This window comes from Musca autumnalis, unplaced genomic scaffold (assembly GCF_047663935.1).
Source record: "Musca autumnalis isolate F117 unplaced genomic scaffold, ASM4766393v1 scaffold_1, whole genome shotgun sequence".
Classification (NCBI taxonomy): domain Eukaryota; kingdom Metazoa; phylum Arthropoda; class Insecta; order Diptera; family Muscidae; genus Musca; species Musca autumnalis.
In genome coordinates this window covers 176324697-176345025 of record NW_027411644.1, presented here as the reverse complement: position 1 = coordinate 176345025, position 20329 = coordinate 176324697, and the positions used below count along the sequence as shown (strand labels likewise).

Here is a 20329-nt window from a genome sequence, read left to right as displayed (position 1 = left end):
TGGAACCACTTCCATAAAATTTTGCTGGGTATTTAAACACCGTGCCACCGTGGTGCAATGGTATGCACGCCCGCCTTGCACACAGAAGGTCGGGGGTTTGATTCCTCGGCCAAGCAACATCAAACATTTTTCAACGGTGGCAAAATACCCCTCAGTAATGTTGGCGACATTTCCTGAGTATTTCAGCCTTGAAAAACTTCTCCACAAGTGGTGTCTTAAGACACGCCGTTCGGACTCGGCGATAAACAGTAGGTCCCATATCATTGAGCTAAATATGAATCGGGGTGCACTCATTGATATGAGAGAAGTCTCCCTTGTCCCGTATGGGTTGTTGTGGAACAATGTTTGTTTAAACAAAGCAAATTCAATTTTTTTAATAGAAAAAAAAATATCAAAATCCCAGTCGGTGCGGAAACTTTTTTCACCGAATCGAACTAAAACAAGCGTTTTCGTTATCAGGACAATATTCGGCATATGGTACTGGCGTGGTATTTTTTTGGTTATATCCCTACTGTACATATATTTTATCAGATAGAATAAGATGTAGATTTGATGCTAATAGCTTATGTTCTTCATGGAATACACTAACAAATAATATCCCACATTTCCCCAATGTAATTCTTAGAAATCGATGAATATAAAACAAGGTTAGTTTGTAACAATAATTTCGACATTTTAAATTATAATTTGTTAAAAATAGGTTTTTATGTGTCCTTGTTATAAGAATAATAATATTTTTTTATCAAACAAACTAGGAAATGAATGGGGGATGAATAGTCTTATGTGACATCATTTAGATGACAATTTCCTTGAAATACTCTTAAAAGGATATATGTACAGAACTTATGAATGTGCATGTTAATAAAGAGTTTTTTTGGGTTTTCTATGCATAGAAGCCATTTTCTTAGTTACCAATGAGAACATCTCAAGTAAGACCTACATAATTTTTAGTGGGTGTTTGTGTGTTAATATACATATGTCACCTGGCGGCGTTGTCATAAATTTGCATATAATTAATGTTATCCTAGATTAGATAAATAGTATTGTAAATAGAACACATACATATGTAAGTACATACATGCAAACCACATAATCGTAATAAACCGATTTTCAAGTATAAATAATCCCAAACTTTCATTTGTTGAGACACATCCAACACGGACGTTGCGGGTACAACAATTACCACACCCAACAGTTTTCCCTTAATTCAATAAAAGAAATCAACTCAAAATGAAACTCTTGGGTGTTATTGTATTTTTGGCTGCTCTCTATGAGATAAACTCGGCCGCAACACGTTTTTGTGGTTCAAATCTACATCAAATTCTTACCGTTTTGTGTGAAGAGGGTTTCAATGGAATGCACGTTAGTAAAAAGTCGACTAAAAAGGAATGTAAGTATTAAAATAAAAGTAGATAATTCAAATAAGATGAGCGTGCTGTAAATGTAAAATATGCCTTCTTTTTAGTGACCAACGATTTGGATATTTTCAATGAAATCGGTGATGAGAGTCCCTTTAAATCTGACTCTCTATTGAATGAAATATTTTACGGTGATCGTAACAATGCCATGGCCAAAACTCGCAGGTTACGATATACAAATGGTATTTATGATGAATGTTGCCGCAAGGGATGTTCAATGAATGAATTGCTGAGTTATTGTATTTAAATCGGTCATTGATCTGTAATATTAATTTTAGAAAGAAGTAAATGTAAATTTTCAATGTTAAATAAAATATATTAATGTATGAAGAAACAAAAAATATAATTTAATTTCAATGTTGGTAGGGTCCAATTACACTATGCAACACTGAAAATGCAAACAACTTCTAGTGTACATTTTTTGATAGTACATATTTAGACTACAAAAACCCTAGTAGGGTTTTGTCCTGTCAGATCCAGTTCGTATTTTATGACCGCATCTAAACCTGGTTAAATATTGAGTTTTGAAAGAAATTCAGGGCTATATCTCTGAAACCAATGCGAATCTTCTTCTGACCTCTGAAGCAAATTTGTAGATAAGAACAAGAATAAAATATTGGTCGTTTGGGTCTGTACTTTCAAAAAATCCTCAGTTCGAATTGTTTGCACAAGATCACCTTAAAAATGTTGCACAGTGTTATATTATATCTTACTAGTCTGGGTATTTGAGGTATATGACATCCCACAAGAATTAAAAAAACGTACATATTTACTTTGTTCCAGAACCTACAAGACACCACTCAAGGTTTATTTAATTGCATCAGGTGTCTACTATTTTTGAAATTAAGAAAAATTTTTTCCTTTATAAAAAAATATGGGAATTTCTGAGTGAAATCGGGTACTTTTTCATAAAGTGGTTTTTGATTTCGTTTATTTATTGCTGTGTTGATGCTGCTCATCAGCAAAACATTTCAGTATATTTTCAGATTTTTTGACGGTTTCAGAGAAATCTTTTTATTTTTTTCTATTTTTTGTTTTATCAGCTATCCAATAGAAAACAGCACAGTGGGCTTGGTGGAAATTTCAGATGGAAAGCTTCGTACTCCCAACGAAGACTAAGTACCAAATTTCTGCCATTTCGATGGGATATTGAGGCCATAACCTTCAAAATACAGAAAATCGGGAGGTGCTGTTATATGGGGCGATATGAAGGCGTGGGCCTATACCGACAAATTTAATGTGGAAAGGTGTATACCCCCAACGAAGACTAACTACCAAATGTACGTCATTTAGGTGGAATATGAAGGACACAAGCTTCAAAATACCGAAAATCGGGAGGTACCGTTCTATGGACAGAGTCAGCGACTCAATTAATTCGCAGAGCAGGGAATCGCTCGATCTAATGAGGGAAAGTGCGTCCCTGTATCTGAGTCGGGAAAGTTCTACCATAAGCAACTGGGAGGATATCCCCCTTTCTGATGACAAGATGGACACTACGGCCATCCCATCTCAGATAAACAGAGATATGTCGGTTGTTTCGGGGAGTGATAACCCGGACGAGAAGGGAGTAACTCCCCCAGGGGATGACATGTCGGTCGCTACCGACAGACCAGTTCTTCCCAGGCAGGAAGCCTTGGTGTAAGAGGCCATTGGTGATGAGACTGAAAATTCTCTGACTTCCCCCTCCATCAAGAGTAGTAAGGCCCGGGAAAGAAAAGACAAGCATGGCTACAAAAGAGTTGTAAACTACTGCTCTAGATTTGTAGACAAGTCTCCAGGAGAGGTCTCTCAGGCGGAATTCCGAGAGATAAGGCCGAAGCTTCGCTTTTTGAAGGATATTGAAAGGAAATACCCTCACATTGAGAAGCTTCCGCTTCCAATCGACCGGCCTGACCCGGAGGTAGGCACCAGCCCAATGACTGGTTTGACTTCTCCGGAGCCAGCCAAATCTGGAAATCCGGTAGTCCCGGCCCGTCCGAACCCCCTGCGGACACCTAAGGTTCCTGCGGCAGGGAAAGACAACCGGACTTCACCGGTCCCACCGACACCATCCCCGAAGTCGGAGAAGCTTAAGGAGTACGTACGGGCGGGGTTGCCGCACAAGGCACCAGCTAGTGCGACGGCCTCGTCTGTGAGTGCTGCTAAAGCTGCTGGGGAAAATAGGAGCGGGAAGTGTTCTGGAGCTGCTGTTTTGCGGAAGTCTGTAAAACTGACATCCACGTGACCAGTGGCGGCGAACAATTCCGGCCCCTCGATGAAAACTAGCGCTAATCCGAAGGGGACAGCTCGTCAACCTGTGGAAAGTTTAATAACCCCAACGAAGACTAAACACCAATTTTCAGCCATTTCGGGGAGATATTGAGACCACCACCTTCAAAATACCGAAAATCGGAGGTACCGTTCTATGTGTCTATATGGAGACGTGGACCTATACCAACAAATTTCGAAGACTAGATACCAAATTTCAGCCATTTCGGTGGGGTATTGGGGCCCCAACCCTCAAAATAAGAAAATCGGGAGGTAACATTCTATGGGGGCTATATGGGGTAAAGTTGGGCAATCGAACGACCTAGTTCACAATCTAGTTCATTGGACACCGGTTTTTTGTATGAACAAAATGCGTATACTTAATATCTCACGTTAGTTTGTATGATGTTACTCATACGTTTTTGAACTAGCACAGTGAACTAGGTCGTTCAATTGCCCAACTCTAATATGGGGACGTGGACCGCCAATTTTCAGTTGGAAATTGTTATACCTCAGCCATTTCGGTGGGATATTTTGGCCACAACCTTCAAAATGCCTAATACGATACCTCCCGATCGTTATATTACAAATTTCAGTTGGAAAGTTTTATGCCGCCAACGAAGACTAAGTACCGAATTTCAGTCATTTCAGTGAAATATTGAGGCCACAGCCTTCATAATACCGAAAACCGGGAGGTACCGTTCTATGGGGGCTATATCAATACGTAGACCAATATGGCCCATTTTCAATACCGAATATCATTCTATATCAAATTACAAAGCTCTACACTAAAAATTGCGAGCTTTATCTTGATTCAACAGACAGACGGACATGGTTATAACGACTTAGAATTCTATGCTGATCAAGAATATATATACTTTATATGGTCTCCGATGAATATTTCGATGTGTTACAAACGGAATGACAAATTTAATTATACCCTCCATATTATGGTGGAGGGAGGGTATATTTTTTTTTTTTTAAATAAGGTTATCGTATGAATAACAAATATTATTATCCAATAAACGAAATTACGAAAAATTTCGTTTTCTTAGTTAACTTCTGAGAACTTCTCAAGCAAGTCCTACATACATTTTAGTGGTTGTTTTTGTGTGAATATAAATCACCTGTTGGCGTTATCATAAATTTGCATATAATTACTTTTATCCTAGATTCGATAAATAAGATTGTAAATAGAACACATATGTAAGTATGTTCATACATATGTACATGCAAATGTACATTATCGTAAGAATGCGTTTTTCAAGTATAAATAATCCCAAGCGTTAATTTTTTAAGACACATCCAGCCCAGTCGTTGCGAACACAAGAATTACTTAAACGTTTTCCTTTAATCCAATAAAAGAAATCAACTGAAAATGAAACTTTTGGCCGTTATTGTGTTTTTGGCTGCTCTCTATGAGATCAACTCGGCCGCAACACGTTTTTGTGGTTCAAATTTACATAAAATTCTTGCTGTTTTGTGTGAAAATGGTTTCAATGGAATGCACGTTAGTAAAAAGTCGGTTAAAAAGGAATGTAAGTATTGAAATGAAAAAAAGAAAGAGACTCAAATATGATGTGCTGTAACAATAAAATGTGCCTTATTTTCAGTGACAAATGATTTGGATATTTTCAATGAAATCGGTGATGAGAGTCCCTTTAAATCTGACTCTCTATTAAATGAAATATTTTACGGTGATCACAACAATGTTATGGCAAAAACTCGCAGGTTACGACATCCGAATGGTATTTATTATGAATGTTGCAAAAAGGGCTGTTCAATGGATGAGTTACTTAGTTATTGTAATTAAATATGTCATCCGTAGTACAAATTTAAATATGTATATAAATGTTAATTTTAATTGATAAATGTATGAAAACAAGTAAAAAAGTATCAGTAAGTAGCATTTGGTGCCTGAAAGAATGGACCGACATTTCCAATTTTGGTAGAAGATACAATTTTGGGAGTCATTCGAAAGTGATCTGGCCAAGCAGCCATTTTAGTTGATCGCCGTAGGATTTTATAGACCTCATTAAAGCATGACTTCCCTGTGAAAAAAATTATCGCTGTTATCAGAATTACAAGGATGCCTAAACTACACGTTATTTCAGTGGTTAATAGGCAAAAGTTCATTCATCCGTGCTACAGGAAATCATTTTTGAGAAAAAAAATCGAAAATTTATAACAGTAACGTGCACTTCTGAGGCGGACGTGGTCTTACCCGCATGCAGGACTTCTGCGATGGGAGTTATATTACTGCTTGCTGCGCCAGATCATCTCCTAGCGTTTCTTCAACCTCGCCGTCGGAATACAAGGCGACCACGCAGTCTCCCAAACAACAAGATACGTAGAATTTAACACAAATATGCTGTCGTTCAGCACCCCGGAAATACATGGTTCCTGCAACAAAGTCAGTTGTAGATTTCGTGAGTCGGAGAAACATCAGAAACACAACTCACCATTACCTGTAGCTTGCAACGTTGTAATGATTAAAACGTTTTGAAAAAGGATCATACTGACCTATCACGCTTGAGCTCCACTCTAGTGAGCGTTATATGTTTGGAATGAGTTTGCTTTTGGAGGGCAACCGTCAATTGCTAGGGGACTTAAATTTTCATCTTGAGGTTTGCCATTCCGTCCATATTTTGCACGGAAACGAAGTCGCTCCTACGAGCAGCTCGCAGAAATCACGTGGTCACATAAAGTATGTGTCATGGCAAGCCGTTATTTCCCCTTGGCTCAGAACATCTTCCGATCATAGTCTCCGTTCAGAGAATTTACTAATCAATGCTTCAAGAGCTGCCCATTCCCTAAGATCTCCGGGTAGCTGAGTACATTTTCCGCGACATCATCACAGCTGCAACCGCTTGCTTTATATATGCTGGTTGAATACCGGAAATCAGATCAAATTTCCCAGCGGATTAACGGGACTAGCAAATGGGCGTGATGAGTTTCGTCGTACGAACCCTGAAGACCCTAAATTTGGGAAACTTACTCATGAAGTCAACAGGATAGTAGGCGAGCATAAGCGGAAAAATTGGCTAGACCACCTGAAGCAATTCAACATTAATACATATATTGATACAGTAACATATGAGCAATGGTTAAATCACTCTCGAATCCGGGAAAGAAGGATGATAGAACAGACCTGAGCACATCGAGAGTTATAGGACGAAGAGGAGTGTGATACGCCCTGAAGAAGAAGATGGTACCACTACAATTTATGATCAGCGACGTTGCAGATGTCATTCGAAACGCGAAATCATTCAAAGGGTTGGACCCACACGGAATCTCAATAGTAATGTTTGAGCAACTATATGAACCCGATGTTGAGTATTTGACAAGTGTGCTCAATTTATCGTTAGCCACTCATACTATAGCAGACGCCTGGATAGTTGACAGGGTGGTCCCGCTACTGAATCCAGGCAATTATGCCAGAGGAGGCGAATCGTACAGGTCGATCTCTATCTCTAGATTCAAGAGTCACGACTCCTCCCCTTAATGAGAAGCAGCACAGCAGCATTATATGCCATAACCAAATATATCAGTCGCGGACTGAACCAGAACTGGCCGTGCGGCGGAACACTTATGGTTGCTCTTGACCTATCGAAGGCCTTCGATACCATCAACCATGCCAAACTGTTTGAAGACGTAGAGAAGATTTCTGTACAACCGTGTTTAAAACGTTGGATAATCTTTTGTGGAATTCTTAAATAAGAAGACTAACAGCCTGTTTCTGTATGTCGAAACGAAAATGTGTGTTAGTGGAACAAGCCCAAACTTTAGTTTTCGAAGTATGTTACATTTACTTTTGCTTCAAAACAAAAAAACAAATTTGAAAAACACACAAAAGCATAAGCCTGGAAAGTTAACAGGGTGGTTCCGCTACTGAATCCAGGCAATTATGTCAGCGGAGGCGAATCGTACAGGTCGATCTCTATCTCTAGATTCTAGAGTCACGACTCCTCCCCTTAATGAGAAGCAGCACAGCAGCATTATATGCCATAACCAAATATATCAGTCGCGGACTGAACCAGAACTGGCCGTGCGGCGGAACACTTATGGTTGCTCTTGACCTATCGAAGGCCTTCGATACCATCAACCATGCCAAACTGTTTGAAGACGTAGAGAAGATTTCTCTACAACCGTGTTTAAAACGTTGGATAATCTTTTGTGGAATTCTTAAATAAGAAGACTAACAGCCTGTTTCTGTATGTCGAAACGAAAATGTGTGTTAGTGGAACAAGCCCAAACTTTAGTTTTCGAAGTATGTTACATTTACTTTTGCTTCAAAACAAAAAAACAAATTTGAAAAACACACAAAAGTTTGGGCGTGTTTCATTCGCACACATTTTCGTTTCGACATACGAAGCAGGCTGTACGACCCGTAGCGTTAAAGTGTCTGCTCCCAAAAAGTGGGGTTATATCTATAGAACTGTTCAACCTCTATCTTTCTGAAATGCCACAGCCATCAGACGACATATAAATCATGTATGCGGACGGCGCACAGTGTTGCCTCGTGGACAAAAATCAAAAATTGTGATGTTAACTTTTACAAATGTTCATGACTTTTTCTTACAGTAAACAGATCCTATACAACGAATCTGAAAGAATTTTGTCGATATGTGCATCCATAATGAAGTTATAGCCCTTGAAATATGAAAAATATTTCCCAGGTAATCTAAAGCGGTAATCATATGAAAATTAGACAATTTTTAAAATAACGTTTTCTGAAAAGTTTGTTGATAAAATTAAAAGTTTTGGATGGGGATTTGATGGGTGGCCTATAAATATAAAATTTTAATACAAAAAGTTGACATCAACTGCACGTGGGCAATGTACCGTATCAAGAAATCAAAATTTAAATTTGATAAAAAAATTCAAATTCTTATTATTTAGTAGAGCAGATCTTTTGATTGCCACCTATTGCCACCTCGTCTCTTGTTTTCCGTTAATTGGACATCTCTTCCAAATAAAAATATGCAAAAACTTTCTGCCCATCCCTGCAACCTTCTGAGATATATCGGTTTAGATTTTATATAACCCGCATATATATCTTTTCACGATTTAGCTACAACTTGTTCAATTTTGATCGGATAGCCTTCAAATTTAGCACGTGTTGTTTTCTTAGGCCCCTGAATAGCTACACCGATTTTCACAAAAATCGGTTCAGATTTGGATATAGCCCCCATATATATCTATAACCGATTTTGCTATAACTCGGTCAATTTTAATCGAATAGCCTTCAAATTTTATGTGCGATATTTTCTTAGGCCCCTGAATAGAATCACTGATTTTCGTAAAAATCGGTTCAGATTTGGATATAGCCCCCATATATATCTTCCCACGATTTTGATATAATTCGCTCAATTTTTTATGAATAGCCTTCAAATTTAACATGGGATGTTCCTCAGGCCCCTGTTCAGTTTTACCTTTGACCTAGGTTGATGAATGTTTGCACAAGTACTTATGAGGGCACAGGAATGAAAAAAATCAACTTTGGCCCATATCGGTTCAGGTTTTAACATGGCTTCGATATATAATTTCGCCCGATGTCACTCAAGTACGGATAATTACGTCATATTTTCTTATTTAACCAATATCTCACATACATTGCGTGTTTAGTGAAAATATATATGAGAGCTATATCCAAATCTAAACCGATTTTTGTCTAAATCGGTGAAACTGAAAAAGGCCTTAAGAAAACATCCCATGTTAAATTTGAAGGCTATGTTTCAAAAATTGATCGACTTATAGCAAAATCGGTGAAAGATATATATAGAGCCTATATCCTAATCTGTACCGATTTTTGCGAAATCAAATCAAAATCGGTAAAATTGAACAGTGGCCTGAGGAAACATTCCATGTTAAATTTGAAGGCTATTCATCAAAAATTGAGGGATTTATAGCAAAATCGGGGAAAGATATATATGGGAGCTATATCCAAATCTGAACCAATTTTTACGAAAATCGGTGAAACTACTCGGGGGCATATGAAAATATCACATATAAAATTTGAAGTCTATTCGATTAAAATTGACCGAGTTATAGCAAAATCGGGGAAAGATATATATGGGGACTATATCCAAATCTGATGCGATTTTTGTGAGAATCGGTAGAGCCACTCATGGGCCCAAGAAAATATTACATATTAAATTTGAAGGCTATTCGATCAAAATTTACCGAGTTATAGCAAAATCGGGGAAAGATATATATGGGGGCTATATCCAAATCTGAACCGATATGGACCAAAGTTGCAATTTTTTATTCCTATGCCCTTATAAGTACTTGTACAAAAATTCATCAACCTAGGTCAACTCCTTCTATTTTTGTCCACTTTTGTATGGAAGCGGCAACACTGTGCGGCGTCGGGTCCTATCGTCTACGATGTATGTGTTAGGGGTTAAAAATCTGCATAGCTGACTTAGTACAGTTTTTCCATCTGAGGAATATGAAAATATCCACCGTTAAATTCACTGCCACCCACCACTGGTCACCACCTGGACGACTGAAATGAGGGTCCCCTGAACATATTGGTCGATGGCGTCCTGATTCCGACTATTATCTATCCAAGCCCTCTATCTACGTCGGTGGTTTTAACAATCAACACTTTGGGATTAAAAGTGATGAGTATCCTTCCTTGTTTGTGACCGGAATGAAGAAGATTGAGGTTCGAAACAATTGCTTATGCGTTCCTTCAAACAGATAACCTACCAGGCTCTCAGCAATCCCAAGGCAGCGGGTTCACTCGACCTGATTGTTCCGGAACAACACAACATCCGTGTTTCGGCCAGCGGTGTACATATGTTTGTTTTAATGTGTTATTGTATTAGAAGTAGCCTGCTGCGGATTCTTTTGGTCCGTGCCGTGACGGAGGAAAACCCAGGACTAATATATTTGTGTACGTTTTGTCACATGCGTATCTTCACCCATATCCAACCTTCGATTAGATGCAATAGATGTCAGGAGTGGGTGCATATAAGGGGTTACTCTGGACTTGTTCATGTGAAGGACTACGACGGGCTATGTTTTTGATGCTGCATATCAGACAATAAATCTCCCCGGCAGTCCCCCAACAGATATCGCATCGCAGCATTTAACACCAGCCGTTGTTGTTCAATCACAGACAATTCATCCTTTATGCAATTCAACTGCAATGGACTGCGAGGAAATAGTAGACTTCATGAGTCGGAAGAAGATGACGGCGGTGCAGGAAACCAAGCTCAACAACAAGGATCGCACCAGAAGTGGAGGTGGGGGATTAGCTTTCCTGTTGCACCAGTCTGTTCAATACAGACCTATCTCGCTTGGAAGAGAGTGTCGCAGTTCGCCAGACATAACCGTCGTTTCATCTGGTCTGCCAAAAGACGTTACCTAGCAACCCGTCATCCCCATAATTGTCTCCACTCGATTTCATCACATCTGAACGCCGCCCTTTCATCAATTATGGGAAAGCTAACACTGTGCAACACGAAAATTATTAACCATATTCTGACTTCACGGCGTGATAGAACATCAAAAATGAGAAGACACGTGTCTCGCCGTTTTTCCCTATCTCATCAACTTTCGCGGTTATAGGCCTCCAAAGGTTTGAGGCTGTGATGTAGTAAGGGTCATTTAGTCAGGACTATATCTTCCAAACCGTTAGGAAATTTGAATTTATCTCGGAGGCAAAGTTGTAGCTCTTGTCTTAAAGAACAAAAATGGTGAACACATATAATCCATCAAGCTTCATCTGCAAGGTCAAAATCGCCGAGGTCAAACTTCTTTTAAAATTTTTCTCAAGTTTTGTTTTACAGCTTTCAAACCGATCAAATTTGAAGCAAACAACCAACTACAAAAATGTACCTCAGATCTCAATAAACATCTTTCTAGAATATACGAACTCTGTAGAAACGGATCTTAATGGTCAAAATAGCAAAACAATTGCGATTTGTATCCTCTTTTCTAGGATTCTGCTCCATAGATATTAAACCGTTCAAAATTCAAGACAACAATCAACCACAATAGTGTAGCAATGGCTTCAACAAACAACTTTCTGGAATATGCGAAATGTCTATGAACGGTTCTTAATGGTAAAAATAGCAAAAATCTTTTGAAAATATCCAATTTTTATACTTTTTCTCCGACTCTGGTCCAAAGATACGCAACCGCCCAGAAATTAAGGATACCGTCAACCACAAAAATGTACCTAAAATTTCAACTTTTTACAACATATAAAGATTCTAGGAATGATTCTTAGGGCTGAAATTCACGAACAATTAAATTTTTTAACATTCCCCCTGCTCGGGTTTGGAAATAACAAACTGTTAAAAACTCAAGTAAATTTGAAAGGTTTGTTATTTACAGACCTGAACAGGAAAGAATGATCTAAAATAATCGAATTTTGAGCTTGAAGAATTGTTCCTAGAATCTTCATTTGTTCTAGAAACTTGTTTGTTGAAATCTAAGGTACATTTTTGTAGTTGACTGTATCCTTAATTTTTGGGCGGTTGCGTATCTTTGGACCAGAGTCGGAGAAAAAAGTATAAAAATTGGATATTTTCAAAAGATCTTTGCTATTTTTACCATTAAGAACCGTTCATAGACATTTCGCATATTCCAGAAAGTTGTTTATTGAAGCCTTTGCCACACTATTGTGGTTGATTGTTTTCTTGAATTTTGAACGGTTTAGTATCTATGGAGCAGAAGCCGAGAAGAGAGGATAAAAATCGCAATTGTTTTGCTATTTTGACCATTAAGACCTGTTTCTTCAGGGTTCGTATATTCTTGAAAGATGTTTATTGAGATCTGAGGTACATTTTTGTAGTTAGTTGTTTTCTTCAAATTTGATCGGTTTGATAGCTGTATAACAAAACTTGAGAAAAATTTTAAAAGAAATGTGACCATGGCGATTTTGACCTTGCAGATGAAGTTTGATGGGGTATATGTGTTCACAATTTTTGTTCTTTAAGATAAGAGCTACAACTTTGCCTCTGAGATAAATTAAAATTTCCTAACGGTGTGGAAGATATAGTCCTGACAAAATGGTCCTTTTTACATCAAAGCCTCAAACCTTTGGAGGCCTATAACCGCGAAAGTTGATGAGATAGGGAAAAACGGCGAGACACGTGTCTTCTCATTTTTGATGATCTATCACACCGTGAAGTCAGAATATGGTTAATAAAACATGACTCAAAAAATTACACACAGTGTAATTGGACTAGTTTCAGATAGTTCATTAATCATCGTTTCAGAGATCTGCCCAACTCTTCTGACATTCGGTAGCAAAGATGACGTTCCGAGACATCATTACTGCTGCTCGCTATATACCTGCTGGTTGAATACTCAAAGTGAGACCTAATTTCCCAACAGAGGCGGCGGGAATAACAAATGAGCGTTATAAGCTTCGTCCAACCAAACCCAGTGACCCCAGAGTCAGGGATCTGATCCTGGAAGTTAACAGGTTGGTCGGTGAGCATAAACGGAACAAGTGGTTAAATCATCTGAAGAGTTGCAGCATTGAAGCCGGAATAAATGAGTTGTGGGCAACGGTTAAGTCACTCTCGAACCCTGGAAAGAAGTAAGATATAACCTCAATCATGTTTGGCGACATAAGTTATTTTAATCGACTGTTTGTCGACCACCCCGAAAGTGACGGGACGAAAAGAAGAGTATTACGTTGCATTATATCTCTTCCTGCCCAGGAGGAAACAATTTTCAATGGACGATGTTGTGAAGGGCGTCAGGGACGCTAAAGCATCCATAACACTGGACCCTGATGAAATCTCCATGGTAATGCTGGATGAGCTGGAAGTCGATTATATCACTAAAGTTCTTAACCTGGCGCTAGCCATCCATATCGTGCCCGAAGTCTGAAATAGGGCAGGACATCACCAAAGGTGAATCGTACAGACCGAATTAGCATTTGTCGCCCGTATCAAAGACTCTTGGGTGTTTACTTTTTGCCAGCGTCAGAAATTGCGATCATAGGCATGGGTTCCGTGAGCATCACAGCACGACAACAACCAGAGCAAACCAGTGTTGGTGTTAAGCACCCCACGCTGTTTGAGGACATTGATCAGACAATGCAGACCCTCCGTCCAAGTTTGAAACATTGGATAATGAATTGTATCAAGTGTAACAGGGAGTTCTCCAAGGTGGGGTGGGGTGCTTTTTTTTTTTTTTGTTCTGGGAAAAAATCATCGAAAGACTTGGCTACCTGGTTTATGGTTTCGCCAGGTGTGCGAGACTTTAACACGCTAAAATAACCCCTTTACTCTGATCCACCATCCCTGCGGTACCGCCGTACAGGCATTTCGTCGCAGGGGGGAATGTTCTATAGAACACTGCTATTTCTTATTCTTCTTCGACTATCGTCTTGCCTCCGTAATTCCAATATTATTGTCTTTACGTACTCACATACATACTCCCAATTGCTTAAAGACACCATCATAATTTCGATTATGTTTTCTACACATATTTCACTACCAACTTGCCGCTCTAAATTTGTCCTCTCTTCTCTGAATCGCGGGCACAAAAAGAAAACGTGGTGTGGGTCTTCTACATGTTCCACGCAGCAGGGACAATCAGGGGAGCAGTCAAGTCCAAAACGGTATAAATAGGACCTGAAACAGCCATGTCCGGAGAGAAATTGGGTGAGATAGAAGTTGAGATCTCCATGTCGCCTATTTGACCAAGTCTCCACATTTCGTATCAGCGAATACGTCCATCTTCCTTTTGTTGAAGCTGACCACTTGCTTTGCCATTCGATAGTGCTACGTCTTCTTGCGACGTCGGGATTTATATCGGTTTCCTGCGAATTCCGTAAATTGAATAATAATTCAGCTTCTCTTGCTAAGACATCAATAGGTATCATACCAGCGATAACATAGGCTGCATCGTCAGACACAGTCCTATATGCGCAGCATACCCGTAGTGCTGCTAGTCTATAAACTGAGCCAATCTTTGCATAGTACGTTGCGTACTTCATGGATTGTGCCCATATTGGTGCTGCATAGAGAATAATATTTTTTATAACTCCTGCTAGTATTTTTCTTCTTAGGTATCCAGGTCCCCTTGTGTTTGGCATAATACGACACAGCGCTCTACATGTTTTTTCAGCTTTTTCCTTTACGTAATCTAAATGATTCTTAAAAGACAGGCGATTGTCTATCATAACGCCTAGATATTTAAGGCTTTCCGCTGTTGTGATTATACAGTCTCCAATTTTAATATTTATTCTTTCTACAACTCTACGACTTGTGATTAAGACAGCTTCCGTTTTTTGATCGGCTAATGCCAGGCCCTGTGAAAACAGCCATGATTTTACCAAATGTATGCTGACTTCTGATACTGTTCTTGCCTCTTCGATTGTTTTTGCAACTACAACTAGCGCAATATCGTCCGCAAACCCAATGATATTAGCTTTCTCTGGAAGTTGTAGCCTTAGAACACCATCGTACATTACATTCCATAGCAGCGGTCCGAGAACAGAACCTTGTGGTACTCCTCCTGTTATTTTGTACTCCTTCATACCTTCTTCAGTCTCATACATCAGGATTCTGTTGCGGAAGTAGTCCTGGAGTATAGCAACAAGGTATGCCGGGACATTTAACCGTCGAAGAGCGTTTAAAATATTCTCCCAATTAGCTGTGTTGAAAGCATTTTTAACATCTAGTGTTATAACCACACAATATTCTTTCGTCCCTTTTTTCCAGCTTTGACCATGTACTGCTACCTTTGCGATGTCGGTTACCATTTTTATAGCATCAATCGTAGATCTCTTTTTTCTGAAGCCAAATTGACTTTCTGACAAACCTTCTGCGCGCTCGATGCACTCTTCGAGTCTATCGCGGATAATACTCTCAAGGAGTTTTCCGCATGTATCGATCATACATAGTGGGCGGTATGATGAGGGGTTTTCCAGAGGCTTGCCTTTTTTAGGCAGTAGCACTAACCTTTGCCTCTTCCATATCGATGGAAAAGATCCATATTCCAAACATGCGTTAAGCATTCTGAGCATCTGTTCACCACAGCATTCCACAATCTCCTTTAGGACATAGTTGGGAATTCCATCTAGGCCAGGCGCTTTAGAGTCATCGAATTTCGAGACTGCACGATTTATCTCCGCTGGTGTAACCCGGGGGTAAACAAAATGGCCACCAGGGTCCCATGTTTCCCATGATGTTGCCGCTTGGTGAGGAAAGAGGTGGTTCACAATGTTATTTAGTGTGCTAGCATCTGTAGGAGTGCTTGAGCCGAAGCATTTCAATTTCTTAGTTACAATTTTGTACGCTAGTCCAAACGGCTGGTTTTCTAAATCATCGCAAATAGAGAGAAAACATGCTCTTTTGCTTCTTTGTATGGCATTTTTAAGGGCTTTCTTCTTCATCTTGAGATCTTGTCTATGAACTTCATTGTCTTCTCTATCACGAGTTCTTACAAAACGTCTTCTAGCACGAAGGCACTCTTTGCGTAGGTGGGCTATTTCAGCGTTCCACCAATGTACTGGGGCTTTGTTGACTCCTCGCTTCCTTTTTTGCATCGATGCATTGCATGCTTGTGTTGCCCGAAGAATGAGCTCTTCTGCCATATTTTCGGGAGTTCCTTGTAGATTTGTACTTTCCATACATACGGTGAATATATCTTTATCAAACGAGCCTCTTTTCCAACCAGATATTTCAGGCGTTCGAACCGATCTTCTTGATGTTGTGGTCTCATTTTGGGTAATGAGTATTGCATTATGATCACTATAGGTGAATATGTCACTGACTTGCCAGTTAAATTGGGTATAATTGTTTGTACTGACAAACGCGATGTCGATTATGGAACTAGCGCCATTTCTGCTGAATGTTGGATTACTACCAGTGTTTAAAAGCTCCACGTCTAGTTGAGCAAACGATTCCAATAGTATTCGACCCCTTTCGTTTGTTCTTGGGCAGCCCCATTCTGTAGCCCAAGCATTAAAGTCGCCTGCTATCAAGATTGGCCTTCTGGATGCAGCATCATTTGCTAGATTGGTAATAATACTTTTGTACACTTCAATATCATATCTCGGGGGTACGTAACTGCTGTAGATTGTTAATCCGGCGACAGTAGCGCGTACAAATCCGGGTTCAGAATTCAAAACATTTTGTGCTGGTCTGTGTATAGACCAGATCGAGGATGTGCCAGACGTATCACATAACCAATTTGGTGAGGTGATGTTCTTGTATGGCTCGCTAATAATTGCTACATCCACCTCTTGTTCTCGAACTGTCTGTTTTAATAAATCTTGAGCAGCTTCGCAATGATTTAAATTAATTTGTAATAATTTCATAGAGATCATCTAAGTTGGCGTAGAGCTTCCTTGTATCTCGGGCACACAGTCGATCCGGTGATGTGACCACGGTCTAATGGATCCTTACATAGCATGCACTTCGGAGGGTTTTTACAAGTAGCAACCCTGTGACCAGCTTCTCCACAGCAAATGCAGCGACCTGAATTGTCGTTCGGGTTTTTACATCTAGCTGCCGTGTGTCCAAAGTCTAGGCATTTATAACACCTTCTTGGTATCAACTTTTCACGTATTCGACAGTCCGCCCATCCAATCCGTACTATTCTTTTCTCTAAAAGAATATTAGCAAGCGGGGAGCTTAAGAAAACTGTAGCAGTTTGTGTACCTCTGTAGGCCTTTCTTAAAGACTTTATTGCATGTGGTTGAAATTCTTTGAACTCGTCCGAAATGCCGCTAATAGCTTGTAGAATATACTCTTTAGTAGACACGCCATCTATATCTTTAATTTCTATTGTTACTTCCTGGGTTAAGGCACGCACTTCAGCAGCTGGGCCTAACACATTTTCAATGGCTTCCCTAAACTCATTTGTGTTCTGGTGTGCTGGTTTATTTAGCTCCAACAATAGCTCACCCTTCTCTGTCTTCCTAATTGCTTTCACATTTTGACCTAGGACAGCCAGCTTTGCTTCACTCTTCACTTGCTTCAGAATGTCTGAATATGAGGAATCTCCACATGTTTTTATTATTAATGCATCTGGTTTATTGGACTTCCTTTTCATTCTTGACCTTGGTTGGACTTTATTCCAATCAGCTGCCTTGTGTATGGTGTCAGATCTTCCCACGTTCTCATTGGCCACTTCTTCCGCTGTTTTTATTTCCTGCTCATTAGTTTTCGGTGCGACTTCTTTCTTCTTTTTTGTCTTATTCTCTTTAGGGCTCTGAGTTTTTGGACCTCTTTTCAACGCAGGTGTTGTTGGCGTACTTGGTTGTTTTGGTTTAATCCATGCTTCTGTTTGGGTCTGCTTATTGTCTACCTGACCCGTTTTACGTATGTCAGCTTCTTTGTTCAGATCGTCAGCTACTTTTAAATATATCGCCTGTATCCCTCTCATCATGGACTGAATATCCTTGTGGATGTTATTTTTCGATTTAACGAAATCATCCAACTGGGCTATTTTTCTTCCGAGCCTCTTCAGATTTTCGCTTGCAGAAAATTTATTTTTAGGCATGCCTTCACCTGCATTGTTAGATGTCGCCATCACAATTACCGAAGTTCTTCCTAATGGGGAATCTGCACCTCCCATATTTTCAACTCGTGGACCCGAGCATCTTCCCAGTGGGGTTTCTTCAACCTCTATGTTCGTTCTTTTGGTTTCTTGGTTTTCTTCGTTCATTTTAGGTTTCGTGGTCCCAACTCAAAGCCGCTATCTCCGCTCGCAAAATGTGCAGTCACGTTAAGATCCCATGGGTCCCTATTTCTAGGTCCATGCGAGGGTTGACGGGAGACCCTCATGAGATCTCCCGTTCAGAGCCAGAGCCGTGTTAATCGGGAATGTACATCCGAACCTACACTGCCAACTTAATGGGACGAGCATTGAACGTACTTTGAGACTTGCCAGGTTTTAACGGGACGGAGGCAGCTGTGGCATTAGCCTGAAAGCAATTTCTGTAAGGTTCCACCCCGACATACTCAGGTTCCAGAATACCACAGCCGTCAGCCCAGGGTTCATCAATTCCAAATCGTAGTCCAGTAATGCCATAATCAAGATCGTGCTGGCTTGATCTTGATGCCTTTCGGCTGGATTCCATTTTCTTCCATGTTTAGGGTTTGACTGGGGATAACCACGGAGTCGTCACCTCCTTTCCAAACCTCTCTTGAGGCGGTCCCCTACGGTGGAATACATAATTGTGGGCGGTATTCACTCGCCCCGACACAGGGTTTCTCAGAGCACTTGCACCATTTTGGTACGCTCTCCACACCTGCCAAAACTAGGGTCCGCGGGGTCGTTACTCCCGTTATCCTCTCCTGAGGATACCCTTGCGGGGTGGGGTGGGGTGCTGAGTTGAATGTCACTGACCCTAGCCGGCACCGCCTGGGGTGCCACAAAGAAACCTTGTTGATCACATATAACGCGATAGGTCTATCTATAGTAAGCTATGCGGCACTAGTATTATCCGTGAATATAAGTGTAACGCGATGGAAAAATATTCAAACCTGTAAGATGTCGCCCTGAGAACTGCAACAGGACCGCTCCATCTACATGAGGATGCAAAGATTCTTCCAATACAGCAACGCTATGGCATTCTCTCGTTGCAGAATTATTGCAGAAGGCGCTAAGCTATCTCAATTTTAATATTTTGATTTTTTATTATACAATTCAGCAACATATATCCCACTACTGTTTCCAATGCTTCGTAAAACAAATTGCTATATGAACAATTTCTCCCAAAAAATATATGCTTTTCCTGACATGTCGAAATCAATTTACACGACTGTGATAATTGAAATATCTTTATTGGAATAACCTCTATGGTAATATTTTTTCTTCCTTAGCAAAATAACGCCAACCTTTGCTTATCTCCCAAAAATGATGTTTCGTTTTGTTTTCTTAAAGATTTCACAAAACAATAACAACAACGATAAAATTTCAGTGAAACAAAATTATTGAGTTATTTAATAAATTACAATGAATTTATTTTGTTCGATGATTTAGCAGTGGGCGAACAGGCAGGCAGGCATCAATGAAGTCATTTAACAGCTGCTTGCTGGCTGTCTGACTGTGCTTACAAGGAAGACATCTTTGCCTCAACCTTTGTTGGCATGTAGTTTGCCTTTTTTAGCTGGTCAGTTAATCTTTGGTGGCCTTTTGTGCAGATTAAGTTTGGTGTTTTTTGCTTTAGTGATGCGACCAAAAGTGAAATTCTGTGGCGATTATTGATTTTTTATGGTCACATAATTTTTGTTGTTGTTCTGGTAGTTTTTTTTTTGAACAAAATATACTTGTACACACGTTGTATGTTGCGTTTTATAGTTTCATATTTTACAAATATTGGGTTGTAGTGAAAGACGTAAAAGATTTCATTACTCTGTGTTTGAGGATGTGATAAAAAAGTTTTCGAATGTTAATTACAAATATTAAATAAATATGTTCGTGAATGGAACAGATAGTTTCAATCAATTAATTAAGCAATCATCGGTAAACATTGACTGATAAAATAAGAATAAGTTATTATGAACTTCAAATTTACGGTGCATTAGTTTGTAACCAAAATTGTTTTGAGTGTTCGGTTATTCTGAATTTGAAATTTAATTTTAAATATTTTTGGTTTAGATTAACAAAGTAGATTTTCCTTATTTCTGATGGTTTCTTGATCAGAAAAATTTTTGCTTGGAATACGCCGT

General features: G+C 39.5%; 3 protein-coding genes across 3 annotated transcripts in view; 2 read left to right on the top strand and 1 right to left on the bottom strand.

The window, feature by feature from the left end:
- LOC141388782 (uncharacterized) overlaps positions 1 to 20329 on the bottom strand; it is a 186141-nt gene that overhangs the window by 141061 nt on the left and 24751 nt on the right. The window lies entirely within an intron of this gene.
- On the top strand, positions 1173 to 1684 carry LOC141390967 (insulin-like peptide 3). The gene is made up of 2 exons (XM_073963889.1): positions 1173 to 1390; positions 1466 to 1684. Exons 1-2 carry the CDS (start codon positions 1231 to 1233, stop codon positions 1663 to 1665), a joined length of 360 nt encoding a protein of 119 aa, XP_073819990.1. The 5' UTR covers positions 1173 to 1230; the 3' UTR covers positions 1666 to 1684.
- Positions 5044 to 5478, top strand: LOC141389348 (insulin-like peptide 3). Its single transcript, XM_073960731.1, has 2 exons — positions 5044 to 5203; positions 5279 to 5478. Exons 1-2 carry the CDS (start codon positions 5044 to 5046, stop codon positions 5476 to 5478), a joined length of 360 nt encoding a protein of 119 aa, XP_073816832.1.